Source organism: Jaculus jaculus, chromosome 1 (assembly GCF_020740685.1).
Source record: "Jaculus jaculus isolate mJacJac1 chromosome 1, mJacJac1.mat.Y.cur, whole genome shotgun sequence".
Lineage (NCBI taxonomy): Eukaryota > Metazoa > Chordata > Mammalia > Rodentia > Dipodidae > Jaculus > Jaculus jaculus.
This window is the reverse complement of record NC_059102.1, coordinates 36131788-36151224: the sequence shown is the minus strand read 5'-3', so window position 1 is coordinate 36151224 and position 19437 is coordinate 36131788. Positions and strand designations below refer to the sequence as shown.

Sequence of the window (19437 nt, the reverse complement as noted above, 5' to 3'; positions counted from 1 at the left end):
GCCGGGAGCGGCCGTCGGGGGCGCGCTTCCGGGAGCGCGAGCGCGCGTGCGCGCGTGCGGCGGTGCCTGCGTGGAAACCGAAGGCGCGCGGGGAGATGAAGAGGCAGGGGACCTCCTCCGAGTGGAAACCGGCGCGGACAGCGTCCGGGAAGGCGGGTGCGGAAGGTGGCGGGCAGGGGGCGGGTCCCGCTGTCCCACTTCTCTCGGAGGCGTGTCCGTCCAGTCCCCGAGGCTTGGAAGCTGCGGCAAGTGTGAGCGGGCTGAACAGCCGCCGCCCCGGGTTCGAGCCCCCGGGCCCCGCGCAGCGCCGTGCGCCCTCGTGCCGGCTGGTAACTTCCCTCAGCCTCACGCTTCCCGCGGCCGCGCGACGACGCCGGGCGCCACCTCACTCCGTCGCCGTGTGCAGCGCCGAGCGGTGCCTAACGTGCGGCGACCGCGATGGCTGCGCCGCCGCTGGCTGCTTCGGCCCAGGGTGAGGGCTGCGCCGGTGCAAGCCGCGGGGGCTGCTTAAGTCCCCCTCGTCTGGCCGTCCTGGGGCTGGCCAGCACGGCAGGCACCAATTTGGCAAATGGCTTACTTTCCAACTTAGTGAACTCTTCAGTTCTCACTTTTTTGTTTTTCTCAGGACGTGTCCTCCAAAAACAATGATCAAGGGCCTGTAAGGTGGGCTGGAGAGATAACTTAGTGGTCAAAGTGCATGCTGGCCTGCGAAACCTTAAGGGACCCAGGTTCCATTCCCCAGAACCCACGTAGTAAGCCAGATGCACATGGTGGCTCCTGCGTCTACAGTTCCTTTGCATTAGCTAGAGGTCCTAGCTCACCCATTCTCCCACCCACCAATAAATAAGCAAATAAAACAATATTTTTTTTTTAAAAACTAAGAACCTCGAAGATAATTCATTTTGACTGTAGTAGAAATTAACACAAATTTTAAAAGTATCAGTTGATAAAGTAGAAGATAGTCATAATAAACCTGTATTACATGTTAACACAAATAACTTTTATGAAGAATACGTTTTCCTAAAGAAAATAGTGAAGTGGCAATGTTTTGTACTTTCTCGAATCTTAGTAGGTGGCGTGATAGAAGACAGCCGGTTTCTCATATCTGCATTCAGTCTGACATTTCAAGTAGCCCTCCGAACACTCCATTTTACTTGTAAGAACAGGACAGTGAAAAGGACAAATAAAGTAATAGTACCGTTAGAACAGCTTTCACTACACAAACTCATAACCTCCAGAGGTGCCCAAAGCTACTTGGAGCACCTCACTTCAAGCACTACTGCCTTAAAGTCTTCTCCATCTTTGATCCCTAAAACTTTGTTGCTTAGGAGACCAGCTTACTCTGCTGCGTGTCATAGCCCCTTGTGCTCGGCTCCTCTCTTGGTCAAGGTCCTTCTTGTGTGAGGCTAATGGTAACTCTGCAGCAGTCTCTGTTCCACTGATTTGACTATGGGTGTGGAATGATTTGTCAGACTTTTGGAGTTTATACACTGTTCAAAAGTATAGATTAAGCCGGGTGTGGTGGCACACACCTTTAATCCCAGCACCAGGGAGGCAGAGGTAGGAGGATTGCCATGAGTTCAAGGCCACCCTGAGACTCCACAGTGAATTCCAGGTCAGCCTGGGCCTCTTGACCCTACCTTGAATCCTCCCCCCCCCAAAGCATTAATACTTAAGTATTTCACAGATTGGAACTGATAATTTTTTAAAATGACAATTGCAAGCTGGTCATGATGGCACATGCATTTAATCCCAGCACCTGGGAGGCAGAGGTAGAAGGATCATTGAGTTCAAGGCTACCCTGAGACTACATAGTGAATTCCAGGTCAGCCTGGGCTAGAGTGAAACCCTTGAAAAAAATAAATAAGTAAAATGACAATTGTAATTTGATATTAGGTTGCAAATTTTTCAAGCAATATGAAAAAGAACAAGTAAAAATAATTCCAAATTTCACCACCCAGTAGTAATGATTACCCCATATGTGGTGACCATTCTCCCAGGGGTCACTGCAAAAAGTATGCAGTATGCATCAGTATGCATTCAGTACATTTTTGTTTGTTTGTTTTTGAGGTAGAGTCTTGCTCTGTCCCGGGCTGAAATAGAATTCACTGTGTAGTCTCAGGCTGGCTTTGAACTCGGTGATCCTCGTACTGCAGCCTTCCAAGTGCTGGGATTAAAGGCATGTGCCACCACACCTGGTAGTTCAATATTTCAATTTAAAATAAACTACATGCTTAATTTACAAGAGAAACCCAAAGCTGCTTATACCATGCTTTTGAGTATATTATTAGGTAATTCAGATCACTTGGTAATTTCGGATTCAAATTGGATGATCTTTGAGGTTCTTGGTCATTTCTAGGAGGACATACATGTCCCAAGGGAAAAAAAAAAGTAAATATTTGAGTGACTTGTGTAGCATGGTAGGCACTGTGTTTGTTGAGGGGTGAAGATTTCTAAGAGATCTTACTAAGGAGCTTCATGTCAACTAAAAATGATCAGGTACTTCCATAAGTAAAAGAAAACAATTAGTGTTTTAATAAGAAATGGTGTTTTAGAGAGAAACTTGTAATGTGAGTTACAAAAGTTTAAAAGAAAGAAATAAAATTTCCTACTTTGTGTGAGAGAGAGAGAAAGCATGAAGACTTGACATGAGCCTTGGAAAAATTTAAAGTTGAAGCTAGAAGGATTGTATAGATAGTGTAAGTAACAGGAAAGGTGGAGTTGGAGAAAAATGTTTAATCATTAGTGATAATAAATACTTTCTGAATGATTAGTGGGCACTATGCCCATTACATACATTTTCTCATAAATCTTCAGTACTCTGAGGGTAGGAACTAAAACCTACCTTAAGGAAAATTTAACTTGTCTAGGGGCACACATTATTAAATAAAATGTTGGGGCCAGGATGTGAAATTCATCCTGGCTTTTTAAAAAAAATTTTAAATTTATTTATTTGAGAGTGACAGAGAGAGAGAGAGAGAGAGAGAGAGAATGAGAATGGGCGCGCCAGGGCCTCCAGCCACTGCAAAGGAATTCCAGATGCATGCGCCCCCTTGTGCATCTGGCTAACGTGGGCCCTGGGGAATGAGCCTCAAACTGGGGTCCTTAGGCTTCACAGGCAAGCGCTTAACCACTAAGCCATCTCTCCAGCCCATCATCCTGGCTTTTAAACAGTGATGAAACCTACATATTAGGAAGATTAATTTCATTTAGTGTGTATTTTCTTCAGCTTGGTTTCTTATGCATATGCCTGTATGTTTACTTCACATCCCAGAAACACAATTTAATAATTAACAGTATTTTCCTAAACACATAGGCCTTAGTACATTTACTTTCCTAATACTACATATTTGGATTTGGGCAGCAAATTGTAAAATATTTAAGGCAGATGGTCTAAGTGGATAGTACCTCAAGAACTCCTGTTGTTATCCATATGTTTTAGGAGCAGCAAATGGATTTCTCATGGAAGTGTGCGTAGATTCAGTGGAGTCAGCTATGAATGCAGAAAGAGGAGGTAAGAGAAATTAGAGAATGAGTGACAGTTGGCAACCCCTTTTAGGAGTCTGAAAATGAGTTCTCATGACCTCAGAAGTTCGTGTCATGTCAGGCGTGGTGGCACACACCTTTAATCCCAGCACTCAGGAGGCCGAGGTAGTATTGCCGTGAGTTCGAGGCCAGCCTGAGACTACAAACTGAATTCCAGGTTAGTTTGGGTTTAGAGCGAGACCTTACCTTGAAAAGCAAGCAAACAAACAAAACTTCTTACCAAGTTTAGCATTTAGGAGGCTGAAGCAAGAGGATCACTGAATTCGAGGCCATCTGGGCTACAGGGTTTGATGCTGTCTTGAAAAAGCAAAACAGTCCTTGTCACCTCTAGGATCCTTTCAGAAATAACCTACTTTAAGACACTGGCGGCCCTGAGATAGGAAGGTCAAAACTTCCTGAGTTGAATAGTGAGATTCTGCTTCAGAAAGAAAAAGAAAGAAACCTGGAAAATTGAACCTGGGGCCTTGTAGAAGCAATTAAGTAAGTGCTCCATCACTGAGCTACATTCCCTATTGGCTTTTTGTTTGGTTTGAGAGAAATTCTTCCTATGTAGCCCAGGGTGGCTCAAGCTTATGATCCTCTTGCTTCAACCTTTCAAGTGCTGGGATTACAGGCATGTATCACTATAAGTCAGTATGGTCTCTTTTTAAAAAGTTCTTTCTTATAGTTGATTTGTTGTAGGCACTGTGATATTTATAGCTCCACAGTCTCAATTTTGCTGATTATGTAAGTGGTGTCATTTGATATGTTTCTCTGATCACTTACTTCCATTTAAAGTTGTAGTTAACCCAGCAGCATGAAATCAGATTCAGATTTGAGTTTTAGTAAGATTGCTTTTATTGGCAACTTCCTATTGTGTTGCATCAGAAGAACATTTTGTGTTTTTCTATTTTGTGTGTGTGATGTTAAGATTGACCAGTGGATTTGGGTATTGTCAACCTGATCCATATTTTTCAGTCAGTTTTTAATCTGATAATTGGACATAGGGTCTTACAATGTAGTTCAGGCTGACCTCAGACTCACTATGTGGACAAGGCTGACCTTGAAATCATGACAATTCTCCTGCCTCAGTGTTCCAAGTGCTGTGATTATAGGTATGCACCATCATACTCAGCTTAACAATTATTTTAAATTACTATATAATACAGCTATAAGGAAGAACTTCCCTTATCAATTGGTTATGTTGGAACTTGGTTTATATTCTCATACCAGGAAGGAGAAAGTCTTACTTTTCTTGTCAAAAGGTTTTCCACCTTCCAATAAATTGTCTTACCTTTATGAAACTAGATTTAGATACATGTTTTTACCCATTGCAGTTATTTTATTGATGCTCAAAATGTCCACTCGTTGGCCAGTTAGGGTCTCTTCAAGCTTGCTCCTGAGACTTTTGACATGATCCCAGTAGTTTCATAGTTCTTTTACTCCCTGCATTCCATTATCCTTGATATTATCTTCATGTAGCTACTTTCTGGTGTTTGATTATTTTTTAATATTTTATTTATTTATTTATTTGGTGGGGAGGGAGCAGATAGACAGAGAATGGGTGCATCAGGGCCTCCAGCCACTGCACATGAACTCCAGACACATGTGTCACCTTGTGCATCTGGCTTATGTGGGTCCTGGGGAATTGAACGTGGGCCCTTAATCTTCATAGTCAAGCACCTTAACCACTTAGCTCTCTCTCCAGCCCTGTTTTTTTAAACCCTAGAGTAATAAAAGTCTTTTGGAAAAGATTATTTTACTTTACTTATCAGTGAAGAGCCAGCATTCCACTGTTGATTGTCTAGTCATGTCCTTATTCTAAGTTACTTCCCTGTGCATGGCAACCCTGTAATACAAAATTTTAAGAGAAGTAGTTTAATTTGAATTAACTCTTCAGATATGGCTTCTAGAGCATAATTGAGGTTTAAAAATTTTTTACTCTACAATTTGATTTCTCTTAGACATCTTAGGATCTATATCTGCAAAAATGTAAATAGTTTGTCTTGTATGAGGACTTTAAAAAAAAAAACATTGTGGTTTTCCATCATAGGTGCTGGTCGGATTGAATTATGTTCTGGTTTATTTGAGGGAGGAACCACGCCTAGCATGGGTGAGTATCCTTTTTTCACAGATTGTTTCCTGGCAGTTTATATAGGCCTAGAGACAACTGACTATTAATGAAATGTTAAGTAGGTGATGGCTATATATAATATAATCAATGATTTGATCAGACATAAAAATTGGAAGATCGGGCTGGAGATTTTGCTTAGTGGTTAAGGCACTTGCCCGTGAAGCCTAAGACCCAGGTTCAATTCCCCAGTACCCACATAAAGCCAGATGCACAAGGTGGCACATGCATCTGGAGTTCATTTGCAGGGGCTGAAGGACCTGGCATGCCTATTCTCTTTCCTGTCTCTTTGTTTACAAATAAATTAAAAAAAAAATATTGGAAGATAATTACTATTAATATTGATTAAGCTATTCTGCTATAATATCAAAGATTATACTTTAAAAAAAAACATCTTTTGGGCTGGAGAGATGTCTTAGTGGTTAAAACACTTGCCTGCGTAGCCCAAGAACTCATGTTCAAATCTCCAGGTCCCACATAAGCTAGACGCACGTTGACACAAGCACGCAGTGTTGCGCAAGTGCATAAGGGGGCACATATGTCTGGAGTTTGTTTACAGCAGCTGAAGACCCTGGTATGCCCATTTTTTCTCTTTCTCTCTCTCTGCCTCTTTCTCAAATAAAAAAAAAAATTAAAAATCTTTCTATCCTGTTGTCTTTGGTATATTGATTTTGTCTCAGTTGTCATATATTTTATTTCTAAACCTCATGCTATGCTTGCTTGAAGAGTCAATTTTTTTCTTTTTTTGTGTTTTTTCATTATTTGAGAGCGAGAAAGAGGTGGGGGCAGGGAAAGAGAAGGGCAGGCTAGGGCTTCAGGCACTGCAGGTGAATTCCAGATGCCTGCACCACTTTGTGCATTTGGCTTACCTAGGTCCTGGAGAATCAAACTTGGGTCCTTTGGCTTTGCAGGCAAGTGCTTTAACCAGTAAGCCATTTATCCAGCCCATAAATCAATTTTTAGAGTTTCAAAGAAGAAAATAATCCTAAATGTACCTATGTGTTTCAGTCAGCTCCTTGATGCTAGGACAAACATCCAACCAGAAACATCTTATAGAAGGAAAGAGATTTATTTCAGGCTTTCAGCATCCAGGAGAACACCATCAATGGCAGAAGAAGCTGGCTTCCTTTCATAGAAATGAGCAGAGACACCACCAACAGCCAGCACCACAAAACCATCAGAGTTCAAACTTCTTTTCACACTTAGTAGGGCTGGACTCAGATCTGCCCCCAGTGACAGGCCTCTTGTGATAGGGATTTGCCTGCTAGAGGCTCAAGTTGCAAGCTCAATTTTAATAAAAACGTATGAGTCTGTGGGGCCATACATTCAAATGATGACATTCAAGCTGTCACACCATGTGAGGTTACTATTTCTCATTCCTTTGTGTAAATCCATGTTTTGTCTGGTTTCATCATCATTTGCTTGAAGTACTCCCATTATAAGCAATAATTTATTAAGTAAAGTTGAGACAATGTTTCCATATGTAATTCAGGCTGGCCTTGAATTTAGAATCATCCTTCCTTAGCTTCCGGAGTTCTGGAATTATAGGTCTGTGCCATTACTAAACCCAGGGCTTTGACATGAATTGTTGTACTGTGTGCTGACAATAAATTCTTCCAGCTTTTGTATGTCTAAAATTATCTTTCTCCTTTGTTTTGAAAGGTGATTTTGCTTTATATATAGTTCTCGGTTCACAGGGATTTTGTTTGCTCTTGGTTTAGCTCTTTGAATATGGTTTTTCTGTTTTTCCATCTGTATATATATTTTTGTTTCTATACCTCTTTGGTTGCATTTAAGAGTTTTGAACAGGGCTGGAAAGATGGCTTAATTGTTAAGGCACTTTCCTATAAGCCTAAGGACCCAGGTTTGACTCCCCAGTACCCACATAAAAAAGCATGCATGTGGAGTTCATTTGCAGTGGATAGAGGCTCTGGTGCACTCTCTCTCAGATAAATAAATAAAATTAAAAAGTTTTTTTTTAAAATTTTTATTTATTTATTTATTTGAGAGCGACAGACACAGAGAGAAAGACAGATAGAGGGAGAGAGAGAGAATGGGCGCGCCAGGGCTTCCAGCCTCTGCAAACGAACTCCAGACGTGTGCGCCCCCTTGTGCATCTGGCTAACGTGGGACCTGGGGAACCGAGCCTCGAACCGGGGTCCTTAGGCTTCACAGGCAAGCGCTTAACCGCTAAGCCATCTCTCCAGCCCAATTAAAAAGTTTTGAATGGTTTGATTATGACTCACTGAGAGTACTTTTCCTCATGTTTATCCGACCTATACATTTATACTTTTCATTTGGAAAATTTCCAACTTTAAATATTAAATTACCTTCTTTAAGTAGCATCTTCATAAACTTTAGTTATGAGTTTGAAATTGTTCTACAACTCACTGATGAGCTACAGTTTTATAAAATTATTTATTTATTTGAGAAAGAGAGAGAGAGAAAGCCAGAAAGAGTGAGAATGAGTACACCAGGGCCTCTAGCCACTGTAAATGAACCCCAGATGCCTGTACCACTCTATGCATCTGGCCTTGTGTGGGTCCTGGGCCATTGAGCTTGGGCCATTAGGCTTTGCAAGCAAGCCCCTTAGCCCCTGAGCCATCTGTGCTCCAACCTGCTCTGTGTTTAAATATCAGTCTCCTTTCTGTGTTTCACTGTGCCTACTTCCTCTAGTTTTGTCTCCAAGGTCACTCATCCTTTCTTCTGCAATGTCTAATCTATTGTTGATCTGGCCTAGTGTATTTTTTGTCTCTTAGAAAATTTTATTGGAAAATAAAGCATTTTTCACTTTCAGCTGCTGTTCCCCCCTTTTTTATTGACAACCTCCATAATTTTCGACAAAAAACCATGGTAATCCCCACACACACACTTCCCCCTTTGCAACTCCACTCTCCATCATATCCCCTTCCCCTCTCAATCAGTCTTTTATTTTGATGTCATCATCTTTTCCTCTATTATGGTCTTGTACAGGTGTATTATCAGTCACTGCAAGGTCATAGATATTCAGGCCATTTTGTGTCTTGAAGAGTGCATTGTAAGAAGTCCTACCTTTCCTTTGGCTCTTAAATTCTTTTTGCCACCCCTTCCACAGTGGACCCTGAGCTTTGGAATGTGTGAGAGATGTTTCAGTGTTGAATACTCCTCTGTCACTTCTTTTCAGCACCACGGTGCCTTCTGGGTCATCCCAAGGTCACTGCCATCTAAAAGAGAAGCTTCTCTAACTAAAAGTGAGAGTAGCATTAGTATATGGTATGAATATTATTAATAAGAGAAGTGCTCACCAACTGGGCAGTTTGGTGAGCATAGTATATACATTTAGCCAGACATCAGTAGACATCACACCCCTGGGACTCATCAGGCATGTATTCCTTCCTGTGGAGTGAACCACCAGTCCAATTAGAGAGCAGCTAGTTTCCGCCGTAACAGACATGCCACTATTGCCTCTGTTGGCTCATTTGGCTTGGTTGGCCAAATTTAAGGCTTGCAGTGTCCCCTGTGTATCTCTACTGGTAATTTCTCTTTTTTTCTCCCATTGAACTCCCATTGATACATGCAGCATCATTTTTTTTTTCTAGCTTTCTGTCAGCTGGTCTACATGGAAGAGGTTTTCATTGTCTTTAGCACTAGGGTTTTACCATCTGTTCCTGATGGGAAACCAAAATCCTTGGCAATGGCCTACAGTGTTTTGGGGGCATCAGGGATCCCCTTGGCCAATAGCTCACTGGAAGGTATGCCATCCCTAGCACTGAATATTTTCTAGTAACAATCTGGCTTCTGTGTGTGCCACTGTTGCCTAGTGTATCTTCAATCCCAGAATTATAGTTATTATCTCTAAAAGCTTAAATCTGTTTTTATGTCTTTTCTGAACTTTTGTAAACATACGGAATAAAGTTATAATAACTGTGTAATTACCTTCTCTGTTCATTCTGTCATTTGTGTCAGTTCTGGGTTTATTTCACTTGATTGTGTCTGGTCATTTTATTGTGTGTAATACATTATGAAGTTCACTTTATTGATTACTGGATATTTTTACATGCTTACTAGTATTCTTGAGCAGTTTGATTACTTGGAAATAGTTTTCAACTTTCAAAACCTTGCTTTTGAGATTAAAATTGGCAATTTGGAGCAGTGTTCAAGCCATATCTTCTTATTCCCCATTCCTGAGGCAAGACATTTTTCTGTACTCTATTCAGTGCCCACAGTTGTTGAAGTGTAGGCTACCAGGAACAGGCACTATTTCTGACATGATTTGCATAACAGACACATCATTTCTAGTGGTTTTCAGCAGTCCTTTCCCTAGCTTTGTGTAATTGCTTGTACATGCCATTCAATACTTTGCTGAATACTAAAGGAGATTCTCTGTCAGTCTCCATAGTTCTTTCCTCAGTGATACACTCTTCTGAAAACTAGCTACCTTGGTCCCTGTAGACCCAGCTTTGTCTCCTTAAATCATAGAATTCTCTAGCTCTACATAGGTTCCTCCCCACACCCCCTGCTGTGGCCTAGAAACTTTTTCACTTGTTCCGTTCTATTTGGTTTTTGTTTTCCTTTTTAAGTTTCTTTAAAAAAAAAGAAACTTGAAAAATATTTTTACTTATTTGAGAGAGAAAGAGGGTGTGTGTGTGTGTGGGGGGGGTTGGGGGTGCCAGGGCCTTTGTCCACTGCAAATGAACTCCAGTTTTGACACTTTGCATCTGGCTTTTTACCTGGGTACGGGGAATTGAACCCCTGCAGGCGTGCTTTGCAAGCAGTTGCCTTTAACCACTGAGTCATCTCCCCAGTCCAGCCCCCTACCAAAAAATCTTTTTATTGATTACTTCCATATATATACACAATGTACCCTGATCATAATCCCTTTCCACTACCCTTCTTTGTCCTCATTCCTCTGGCCCCTTCCACTGAACCCCTTGCCTAGAAACTTAAGGCAGTAAGCTGGGTCAGTGATAAAGCTCATCTCCCTCTTGTCTTTCAGGGATTATTATCTTTTGCTTTGTCATGTCCAGTGCCTAGCAAACCATTGCTGTATATGCTTTTGCCTAGTTTTTTTGGTTATAAGAAGGAAGTTGAATCTGGCCCTATTACTCTGTATGGGAAAATGCACAAGTCCCTCTGTGTACTTTTACTTCTGAGTTACACAACTTTGAGACTAATGCTGACATTATTTAGTATAGAAGATTTACATACACAGCAGACCTGCAGAATCGTTTTATTAAAACAGGGGAATTTCAGGCTGGAGAGATGCCCTAGTGGTTAAGCGCTTGCCTGTGAAGCCTAAGAACCTGGTTCGAGGCTTGATTCCCCAGGACCCATGTTAGCCAGATGCACAAGGGGGCGCACGTGTCTGGAGTTCATTTGCAGTGGCTGGAGGCTCTGGTGTGCCCATTCTCTCTCTCTCTGCCTCTTTCTTTCTCTGTCACTCTCAAATAAATAAATAAATAAATAAAAAGTAACAAAAAAATTAAAAAAGAAGAAGGAATTTCTAGCCAGGCGTGGTGGCACTCATGAGGATCGTCATGAGTTCAAGGCCACCCTGGGAATACAGAGTGAATTCCAGGCCAGCCTGGGCTAGAGTGAGACCCTACCTCGAAAAAACAAAAAACAAAAAAGGGAAGGGAGTTTCTGATCATTTAATAGCCCTTAGAATATACCTGTAGATAAGTGCATATTTTTTAACACCAGTCCTGATTCCTCACTTGATGTTGGACATATTGTTATCCTGTCAATAGTTGGACTTTTTTTTAGCAAGGAAAATGAAGGAAATTTATGCTGTGTAAATAACTGAAGTGTTTGTCACAGATTTTACGTACTGTGATATGTGGAGATACTTTTGTGTATCTACTTGTGAAACTACTTAACCATCTCGGAGGTAGATTTTTTTGGTTTTCCAAAGTAAGGTCTCACTTTAGCTCAGGCTGACCTGGAATCAACTTGTAGTCTCAGGGTGGCCTCGAACTCACGGTGATCTTCCTACCTCAGCCTCCCAAGTGCTGGGATTAAAGGCATGAGATAGGTTTTTTTTTTTTTTTTTTAGATATTTTGTTTACTTATTTATTGGAGTTAGAGAAAGAGGCAGATAGACAATGGACATGCTAGGGCATCTAGCCACTCCACATGAACTCCAGACACATGCACCACCTTGCACATCTGGCTTACGTGGGTGCTGGGGAATCAAACTTTGCAGGCAAGTGCCTTAACCACTAAGCCATATCTACAGTCCCCTCATCCTTCTTTTTTTTTTTTAATTTTTATTAACATTTTCCATGATTATAAAATATATCCCATGGTAATTCCCTCCCTCCCCACCCCCACACTTTCCCATATGAAATTCCATTCTCCATCATATTACCTCCCCATTACAATCATTGTAATTACATATATACAATATCAACCTATTAAGTGTCCTCTTCCCTTCCTTATGAGATAGATTTTAAGTGGAGCAATAATCATAGAGCTAGGAGTGGTGGTACACACCTATCACAGCATTCAGGAGGTTGAGTAGGACCAAGAGTTCAAGGTTAGTCTGGACTACCCTGCAAGTTCTAGGCCAGCCAAACAGCCAACCTGTCTCAAAAATAAACTAATGAATAAATGAATGAATAATAAATACAACAAATTTTTTTCTAAAAAGGATCTTGGAGAATATTCTGGCAGACATTGAGCCTGGTAGTTAATACACTTTCAAATGCCACATGCCAATAAAATGGTTCTGAGTTAGAAGTAATTTTGCTGAGTCAACTGAGAAGTGCTTTTAAATTGTAGTATCTTCAATCTTTCTAAAGTGCTCTTTTTAGTCTTTAACTTTCCTACTCTACTGTACTCAATTTTTCTTCTCAAAGGCCTCATTCTCTTTCTATCATCTTTCTCTGGTTTCTTCAATCAACTTCTCATTTGGAAATAAAAGAGCAACTGGGGCTGGAGAGATGGCTTAGCGGTTAAGCACTTGCTTGTGAAACCTAAGGCCCCTGGTTCAAGGCTCGATTCTCCAGGACCCACGTTAGCCAGATGCACAAGGGGGCACATGCGTCTGGAGTTCAATTACAGTGGCTGGAGGCCCTGGCATGCCCATTCTCTCTCTCTCTCTCTCTCTCTCTCTCTGTCACTCTCAAATAAATAAAAATGAACCACACACACACACACACACACACACACACACATAAAAACAACTGTATGTGACCAGTGATTGACTTCCCTGGAGCTTTTAGCTCACATAAGAATTTTAGTCTGCTTGATCTTCTTGTAGGTATCCTGCAAATAGTGAAGCAGAGTGTCCAGATTCCAGTGTTTGTGATGATTCGGCCACGTGGAGGGGATTTTTTATATTCAGATCGTGAAGTTGAGGTGATGAAGGCTGACATTCGGCTTGCCAAACTTTATGGTGCTGATGGTTTGGTTTTTGGGGCATTGACTGAAGATGGACACATTGACAAAGAGCTGTGCATGTCCCTTGTAGGTAAGGATTTGTATGTATGACATAAAGCCTCTTGTGATGATTGTATTTATGCTCCCAATGCAGAAAAACATCATCACAAAACTGACTTTTCAGTCATACCTGCAGTCACATATTAACCTATTTTCTAAAATAGCTATTTAGATGTTTGAGGTAGAAAGTACACATGACAAAGCTCTAACTCTTTTCAATTGCTGCAGATCAGGTTCCAGAACTGTTCTTCCAGGGCTTAAGGGAAGTTTATCTTGGTAACTTTTATCATTGCACCCAAACTGTAGGAGATGTTGCAGTTGATAATGATGATGAGAGGTGGAGAGGATAGAAACAAACTGCCTGTATTACTAGGGTAAAGTATTTCTTGAAGATCTTCAGAGCGGCAAGCAATAGATGAAATACTACCAGATTGTGCAGTTTTTATTTGGTGTTCTAAGGTGTTGATAACCATATTTTATATAAAAGTCAGAGCTTAGTGGAAAGATAGGACTTTGTAAGGCCACCATTTTATTATTATTTTAGTTTACTATCTTCTTAAAAGAAAGAAAGTATAAAAGTTTCACCCAACATGGAGATTTCTATATATAGTGATGATGACCTCTTGTTTTTATGTGACTTTCTTTTTATAGCTCTTTGCCGTCCTCTGCCAGTCACTTTCCACCGAGGTGAGTCATTTCCATTTTAGGTCTGTTAAATGGTGTCAGTTTTCTAATTTTACCAGATGCCATAACATTTCTAGTGAACACTGTTCTATATTGTTACAGTGTTAGCAGTTAGTTTCTTAAATGATGGGATGATAAGTTGCATGGAGATGATATGCAGTTTCTAGAAAACTTGAAAGCTCAGTTATAAAAAATTGTTTAAAGAAGGTGGTTTGGGGACTGACTGAGGCCATTATGACCCTACAGTGAATACCATGACCACCATGACCACACTGAGGAGGGCCCCAGGGTAACAGGAGGAGGGGCAAGGGGATAAAAGAATTCAACCTGTTGTATATGATTTTTTGTTTATTTTTCAAGGTAGGGTTGCACTGTAACCCAGGCTGACCTGTAATTCACTATGTAGTCTCAGGGTGGCCCCTAACTCATAGCGATCCTCCTACCTCTGTCTTCCAAGTTCTGGGATTAAAGGCATGCACCACCACGCCTGGCTTCTATTTTTTATTTATTTATTTTTTTAAATTTAAAAAAAAAATTTTATTAGCATTTTCCATGATTATAAAAAAATATCTCATGGTAATTCCCTCCCCCTCACACTTTCCCCTTTGAAATTCCATTCTCCATCATATTACCTCCCCACCACAATCATTGTACTTACATATATACAATATCAACCTATTAAGTACCCTCCTCCCTTCCTTTCTCTTCACTTTATGTCTCCTTTTTAACTTACTGGCCTCTGCTACTAAGTATTTTCATTCTCACGCAGAAGCCCAATCATCTGTAGCTAGGATCCACATATGAGGGAGAACATGTGGCGCTTGGTTTTTGTTTTTTTTTTTTTTGTTTTTTTTTGCGCTTGGTATTTTTTAAATATTTATTTATTTGCAATCAGAGAGAGAGAAAGAGAAAATAAGTGGGCATACCAGGGCCTCCAGCAACTGCAAATGAACTCCAGATACAGATGTCACTTTGTACGTCTGGCTTTACATGAGTACTGAGGAGTTGAACCTGAGTTGTTAAGCTTTACAGGCTACTGCCTTAACCACTGAGCCATTTCTCCAGCTCTAGTTTAAAATTTGGGCATGCTTAAATAATAAAAAAAAAATTAAACAGTTAAAAACCAGTCACATAGAGTATGTATTTTGGTTCCTAAACTAAAAAATGACTTCCAATTTTTATTTGTTTTTTTTTCCTCCAGTAAGTATAACAAAATATTTTTATAGTTTTAAAATTTGTATAAATTTTACATTGTCCTGGGCTCTACATGTTCCCACTCATTTATTTAATGAGCTAGTACAAGAGTGCAGTCACTGGTGAGGCAGTGCTGTCACCAGGAAAGGGAAATCTGTAGCATATTTAGCTGTCTATATACATTAAAGAGCAAAAAAAGGAGACTGTCCCAGAGGACCTATAAAGTGGACTTCTGTATCAAGTAATAGTGCTGAGAACCAAAGCACAAATAATTCTTCTGTTATGAGGTTCCTAGGCAACTTTCTACTGTTAGATTCTGAGAAGTCCCCTTCCCTCTCTTCTTCTCTCACCTGAACTTGGGGTTCTCCTGCCTCATCCTCCTGAGTGCTGGCCTATGTCTTCATGCCTTGCTTGAGGAAAGAAGTTTCTTAGTTGGGTGGAATTGAAACCTCACAGTCTTTTGAAAACAACTGTCTTTATGCTATAACATACATGAATACGGCAGGTAAATGGCTGACTTACGGGCATGTCTAGTCTGTAGGCTTCTATGAATGCAGCAATGCAAAATCATAAATTCATTTTAAACACTATGAGCTTTTTTGTAACTCAATTACATATTTTTCAAGGGTATACTTTACAGATGACAATGTTGTATTGTATTATAAAAACTGGACATGGCTGGGCAGGTACAAAGAATTAATCAATAAATGACTAGGACAGGTGAATCATTTGATGTAGTTTGTCTAATGTGTTAGCAAACTTTTCCAAAGGTAGTTACCTATCACATTTACAGCTTTACCATATCTAAGTGCTACCTGTACAAATTTATTTAATAATTTTCTTCAAATAAAAATTTACATAAGGGGCCCGGTTATAGTGGTGCATGCCTTTAATTCCAGCACTTGGGAGTCAGAGATGGGAGGATTACTGTGAGTTTGAGGCCACCCTGAGACTACAGAGTGAATTCCAGGTCAGCGTCAAAAAAACAAAAATAAAATGAAAATAAAATAAGTAATAAGGCCAGGTATGGTGACACCTGCCTTTAATCCTGACACTAGAGAGGCAGAGGTAGGAAGATCGTTGTTATTTTGAGGCAAGCCAGGGACCACAGAGTGAGTTCCAGGTCAGCTTGAGCTAGAATGAGACCCTACCTCAAAAAAAAAAAAGTTAGAGCCGGGTGTGGTGGCACACACTTTTTATTCCAGCACTTGGGAGGCAGAGGTAGGAGGATTGCTGTGAGTTCAAGTCCACCCTTAGACTACATAGTGAATTTTAGGTCAGCCTGTGTTAGAGTGGAACCCTACCTTGAAAAACCAAACCAAACAAAAAAACCCAAAAAATTAGTTTTAAGAAAAACTTATAATTACTGAAAACTTGAAACTTACTTATCTACATGTAAGTAAATATTTCTGTTAAAATGTGTGCTCATGATAATTGATCATTGGACTGGAAAGATGGCTTAGAAGTGTTAAGGTGCTTGCCTGCAAAGCCAAAGGACCTAGGCTCAATTCCCCAGGACCCATTTAAGCCAGATGCACAAGGTGAGATATATGTCTGGAGTTTTCTTGTAGCATATAAAGGTCCCTGGTGCTCTCTCTCTCTCTCTCTCTTTCAAGTAAGTGATCATCAACAATCTGACTTGCAAAATTCTGAGCATTTCACAATTGGCTTTTATAGGCAGTATACAATAAAATTAGTCTACCACTGTATACACACTGCAATTTGAGAAACATTGTATTAGAAAATGTCAGTTTAAAATTGAAAATCATTTTTATTTATTTCAGCCTTTGACATGGTTCATGATCCAATGGCAGCTCTAGAGACCCTCTTAACCTTGGGATTTGAACGAGTATTGACCAGTGGGTGTGAGAGTTCAGCACTTGAAGGACTTCCTTTGATAAAGCAACTTGTAGATGAGGTACAAGCAGGTTGTTTTCTTCTTAAGACTATTGTGCTTACTCCTAAAATTCTGTTAGTCATCTAGGTTGTGATTGCTGTGTAGAAAAAAAGCAGTCAGTTGTGTATTTGTATGATTTTTATTTCTTTCATAAGTGTTTCTAATAACCAAGGATCTTCAAATCAAATAATAGACACAATCTAAGGCTGTGCTTTAACTTGGATAGCCATTGCAAATTTTACCTTTTCTTGCCATGGGTATTGCCTAGTTTTAAGCCATATCTTTTCATTGTCTGCCAGTGTCTATAAGAGGACCCCATATAAAATTTATAATTAATCATCTGGGCTAGAGAGATAGCTCAGTGGTTAGAGGCATTTGCTTGCAAGGCCTGATGGCTCCACATTTGACTTCCCAGTATCCACGTAAAGCCAGATGTGCAAAGTAGCATCTGGAGTTTGTTTACAGTGGCAGGAGGCCCTGGTGCAATCATTTCCCCTTTCTATGCTTGCAAATAAATGAATAAAATTTAAAATTTATAATTGTCATCCACAGGTATAATTCAAAACTTACATTATTTTTACATTTTTCTCACCTGTCAATGGGAGAAGAGATAATATTTTTCTCTCACATGAGTTCTGATGAACTTGCATCATGTATAAAGCAGTTAGGGACTATGTAGTCACTGAATACGTACTTTTGTAGTATAAACATGTAAGTATGTATAGTTCTGGATGGAGGGCACATTGGAGGGGAATTGACTCCAGATTTGGAGGGATGGAGGTTGGCAGTAGTTAGGGACAGCTTAGAAGAAAAGGCTCCCAAACTGCAATGCTTTACTTATTTCAAGGATGTTTGGAAGTTATCTTGTAAAAATGGAGGGTGGGATAATTGTTCCTGAGGAAAAGTACTATGTGCAAAGGGCCTGGAAACATAAGCTGGCATGGTTAAGATCCTGAAGAATGAACAGAACTTAAAGATGGCATCCAGAGCATTAAAAACCTTATGAGTTAGCACTTTTGTTGTATTTGTTCCTTGGTGCACCAGGGAAGCTCATATATTTTGGAATGGAAGAGTTGGTGAAATGAACTAGGTTTCCAGTTTTACTATTATTTGCTAAAGGGTTGAGAACACACTCTAATTGCCATAGTCATATATTGGATTTAAAAATCAATCTCTCTCTTTCTCTCTATGATTTGTATGTTAGATCATTTGTTGGCAAGGAGAGCTGGATTAACTATTTTCATACACTTTACTTCTCCAGGAGATACCTTCTTCTATGATATATAGTTTAAACCTAGACTTTTGGATTAGAATCTTGGCTTAAATCTTGGCTTTGCTACTTGTTGACAGCGTCCTTGGGCAAATTACCTAAGTGTTGGGTGGCTCAGTTTGTCTATATGCAAAATTGGGATGATTATAATACCTACTTCCCAGAATAGTTGCAAGATATGTTAGTCAGACTTTCATCACTGACAAAATGCTGACACAAACAATTTAAAGGGAAGGACTTGGGTGGGGGGCTTCTGGGGTTTCAGCCCATTGTTCTTGTCTCTGTGTGTGGATTCATTCTAAGATGGAGCATTGTGGTGAGAGCGTATAAAGAAGGCTGCTCACCTCATGGTGGACAGGAAGTAGAAAAGGTAACAAAAAGGGCCAGTGCAAGATAGAGCCCCCAAGAACATGCCCCATAAATTATTTCCTCTAAGGCTCCATCCTCCTCACAGTTCTATCACATTTTGAGTATGTCAGTGGACTAATCCAGTCATAAGAGCAGACCCTTCATGATCCAGTCACTTCTCAAGAGCAACCTCCTGGTAACCAAGCCTATTGGGGACATTTCTCATTCAACTATAATAACGAGGGTTTATTTCAGATAATTACTCACAGTGTTTTATATTGCTCAATATGTTGAGAGTGTTAGGTAAATATATAATCCCAAGTAACTTTATTAATTGATTTTCACATGTGCGTGCTCACCAGGCCTCTTGATAATGCAAATGAACACCAAACACTTGTACCACATTTTTGTTGTTGTTATTGTTGTTTTGAGGTAGGGTCTCAGTCTGGCCCAGGCTGATTCACTATGTAGTCTCAGGGTGGCCTCAAACTCATGGTGATCCTCCTACCTCTGCCTCCCAAGTGCTGGGATTAAAGGTGTGTACCACCATGCCCAGCTTCTTGTACCACTTTTTGTGTCTGGCTTAAGTGAATGACTTGGGAATTGTACGCAGGCTAGCAGGCTGTGCAAACACAAGCCTTTAACCACTTAACTATCTTCCCAGCCCACTAAGCCATTTTTTTTAAAGAAGGCCAAAAAATGTGATAGGATCTCCCTCTTTAAAATATCACTAGAGATCCAGACTTCTGGATAAGATGGTGGCATAGGTACCACGCCAAAGCAGCTTAGGGGGAAAAAAGACTAAAAAAACTCAGCAAAATACACACTTTTACTAAAAAGTGAGGTGTATAGGAAATTGAAGCGGCAGCGGAGAAGTAGAAGAGATCCAGAGCATCCAGAGCCTGCACAGGACGGCAAAAGCAGCTCCGGCAGTCCCACCAACTGCAGCACCGGCAGCACAACAGA

At 40.4% G+C, this 19437-nt stretch overlaps 1 protein-coding gene across 1 annotated transcript in view; it reads left to right on the top strand.

Annotated features, from left to right (window-relative positions):
* Nucleotides 1-44: 44 nt before the first annotated feature.
* The window catches only part of Cutc (cutC copper transporter), a 31430-nt gene continuing 12037 nt past the window's right edge, over nucleotides 45-19437 (top strand). The window contains exons 1-6 of the mRNA XM_004669877.2: nucleotides 45-156; nucleotides 3443-3514; nucleotides 5579-5638; nucleotides 12900-13109; nucleotides 13730-13765; nucleotides 16741-16874. Coding sequence (XP_004669934.1) covers nucleotides 96-156; nucleotides 3443-3514; nucleotides 5579-5638; nucleotides 12900-13109; nucleotides 13730-13765; nucleotides 16741-16874 — 573 coding nt within the window. The 5' untranslated portion in view covers nucleotides 45-95. The remainder of the gene's footprint in view (nucleotides 157-3442; nucleotides 3515-5578; nucleotides 5639-12899; nucleotides 13110-13729; nucleotides 13766-16740; nucleotides 16875-19437) is intronic.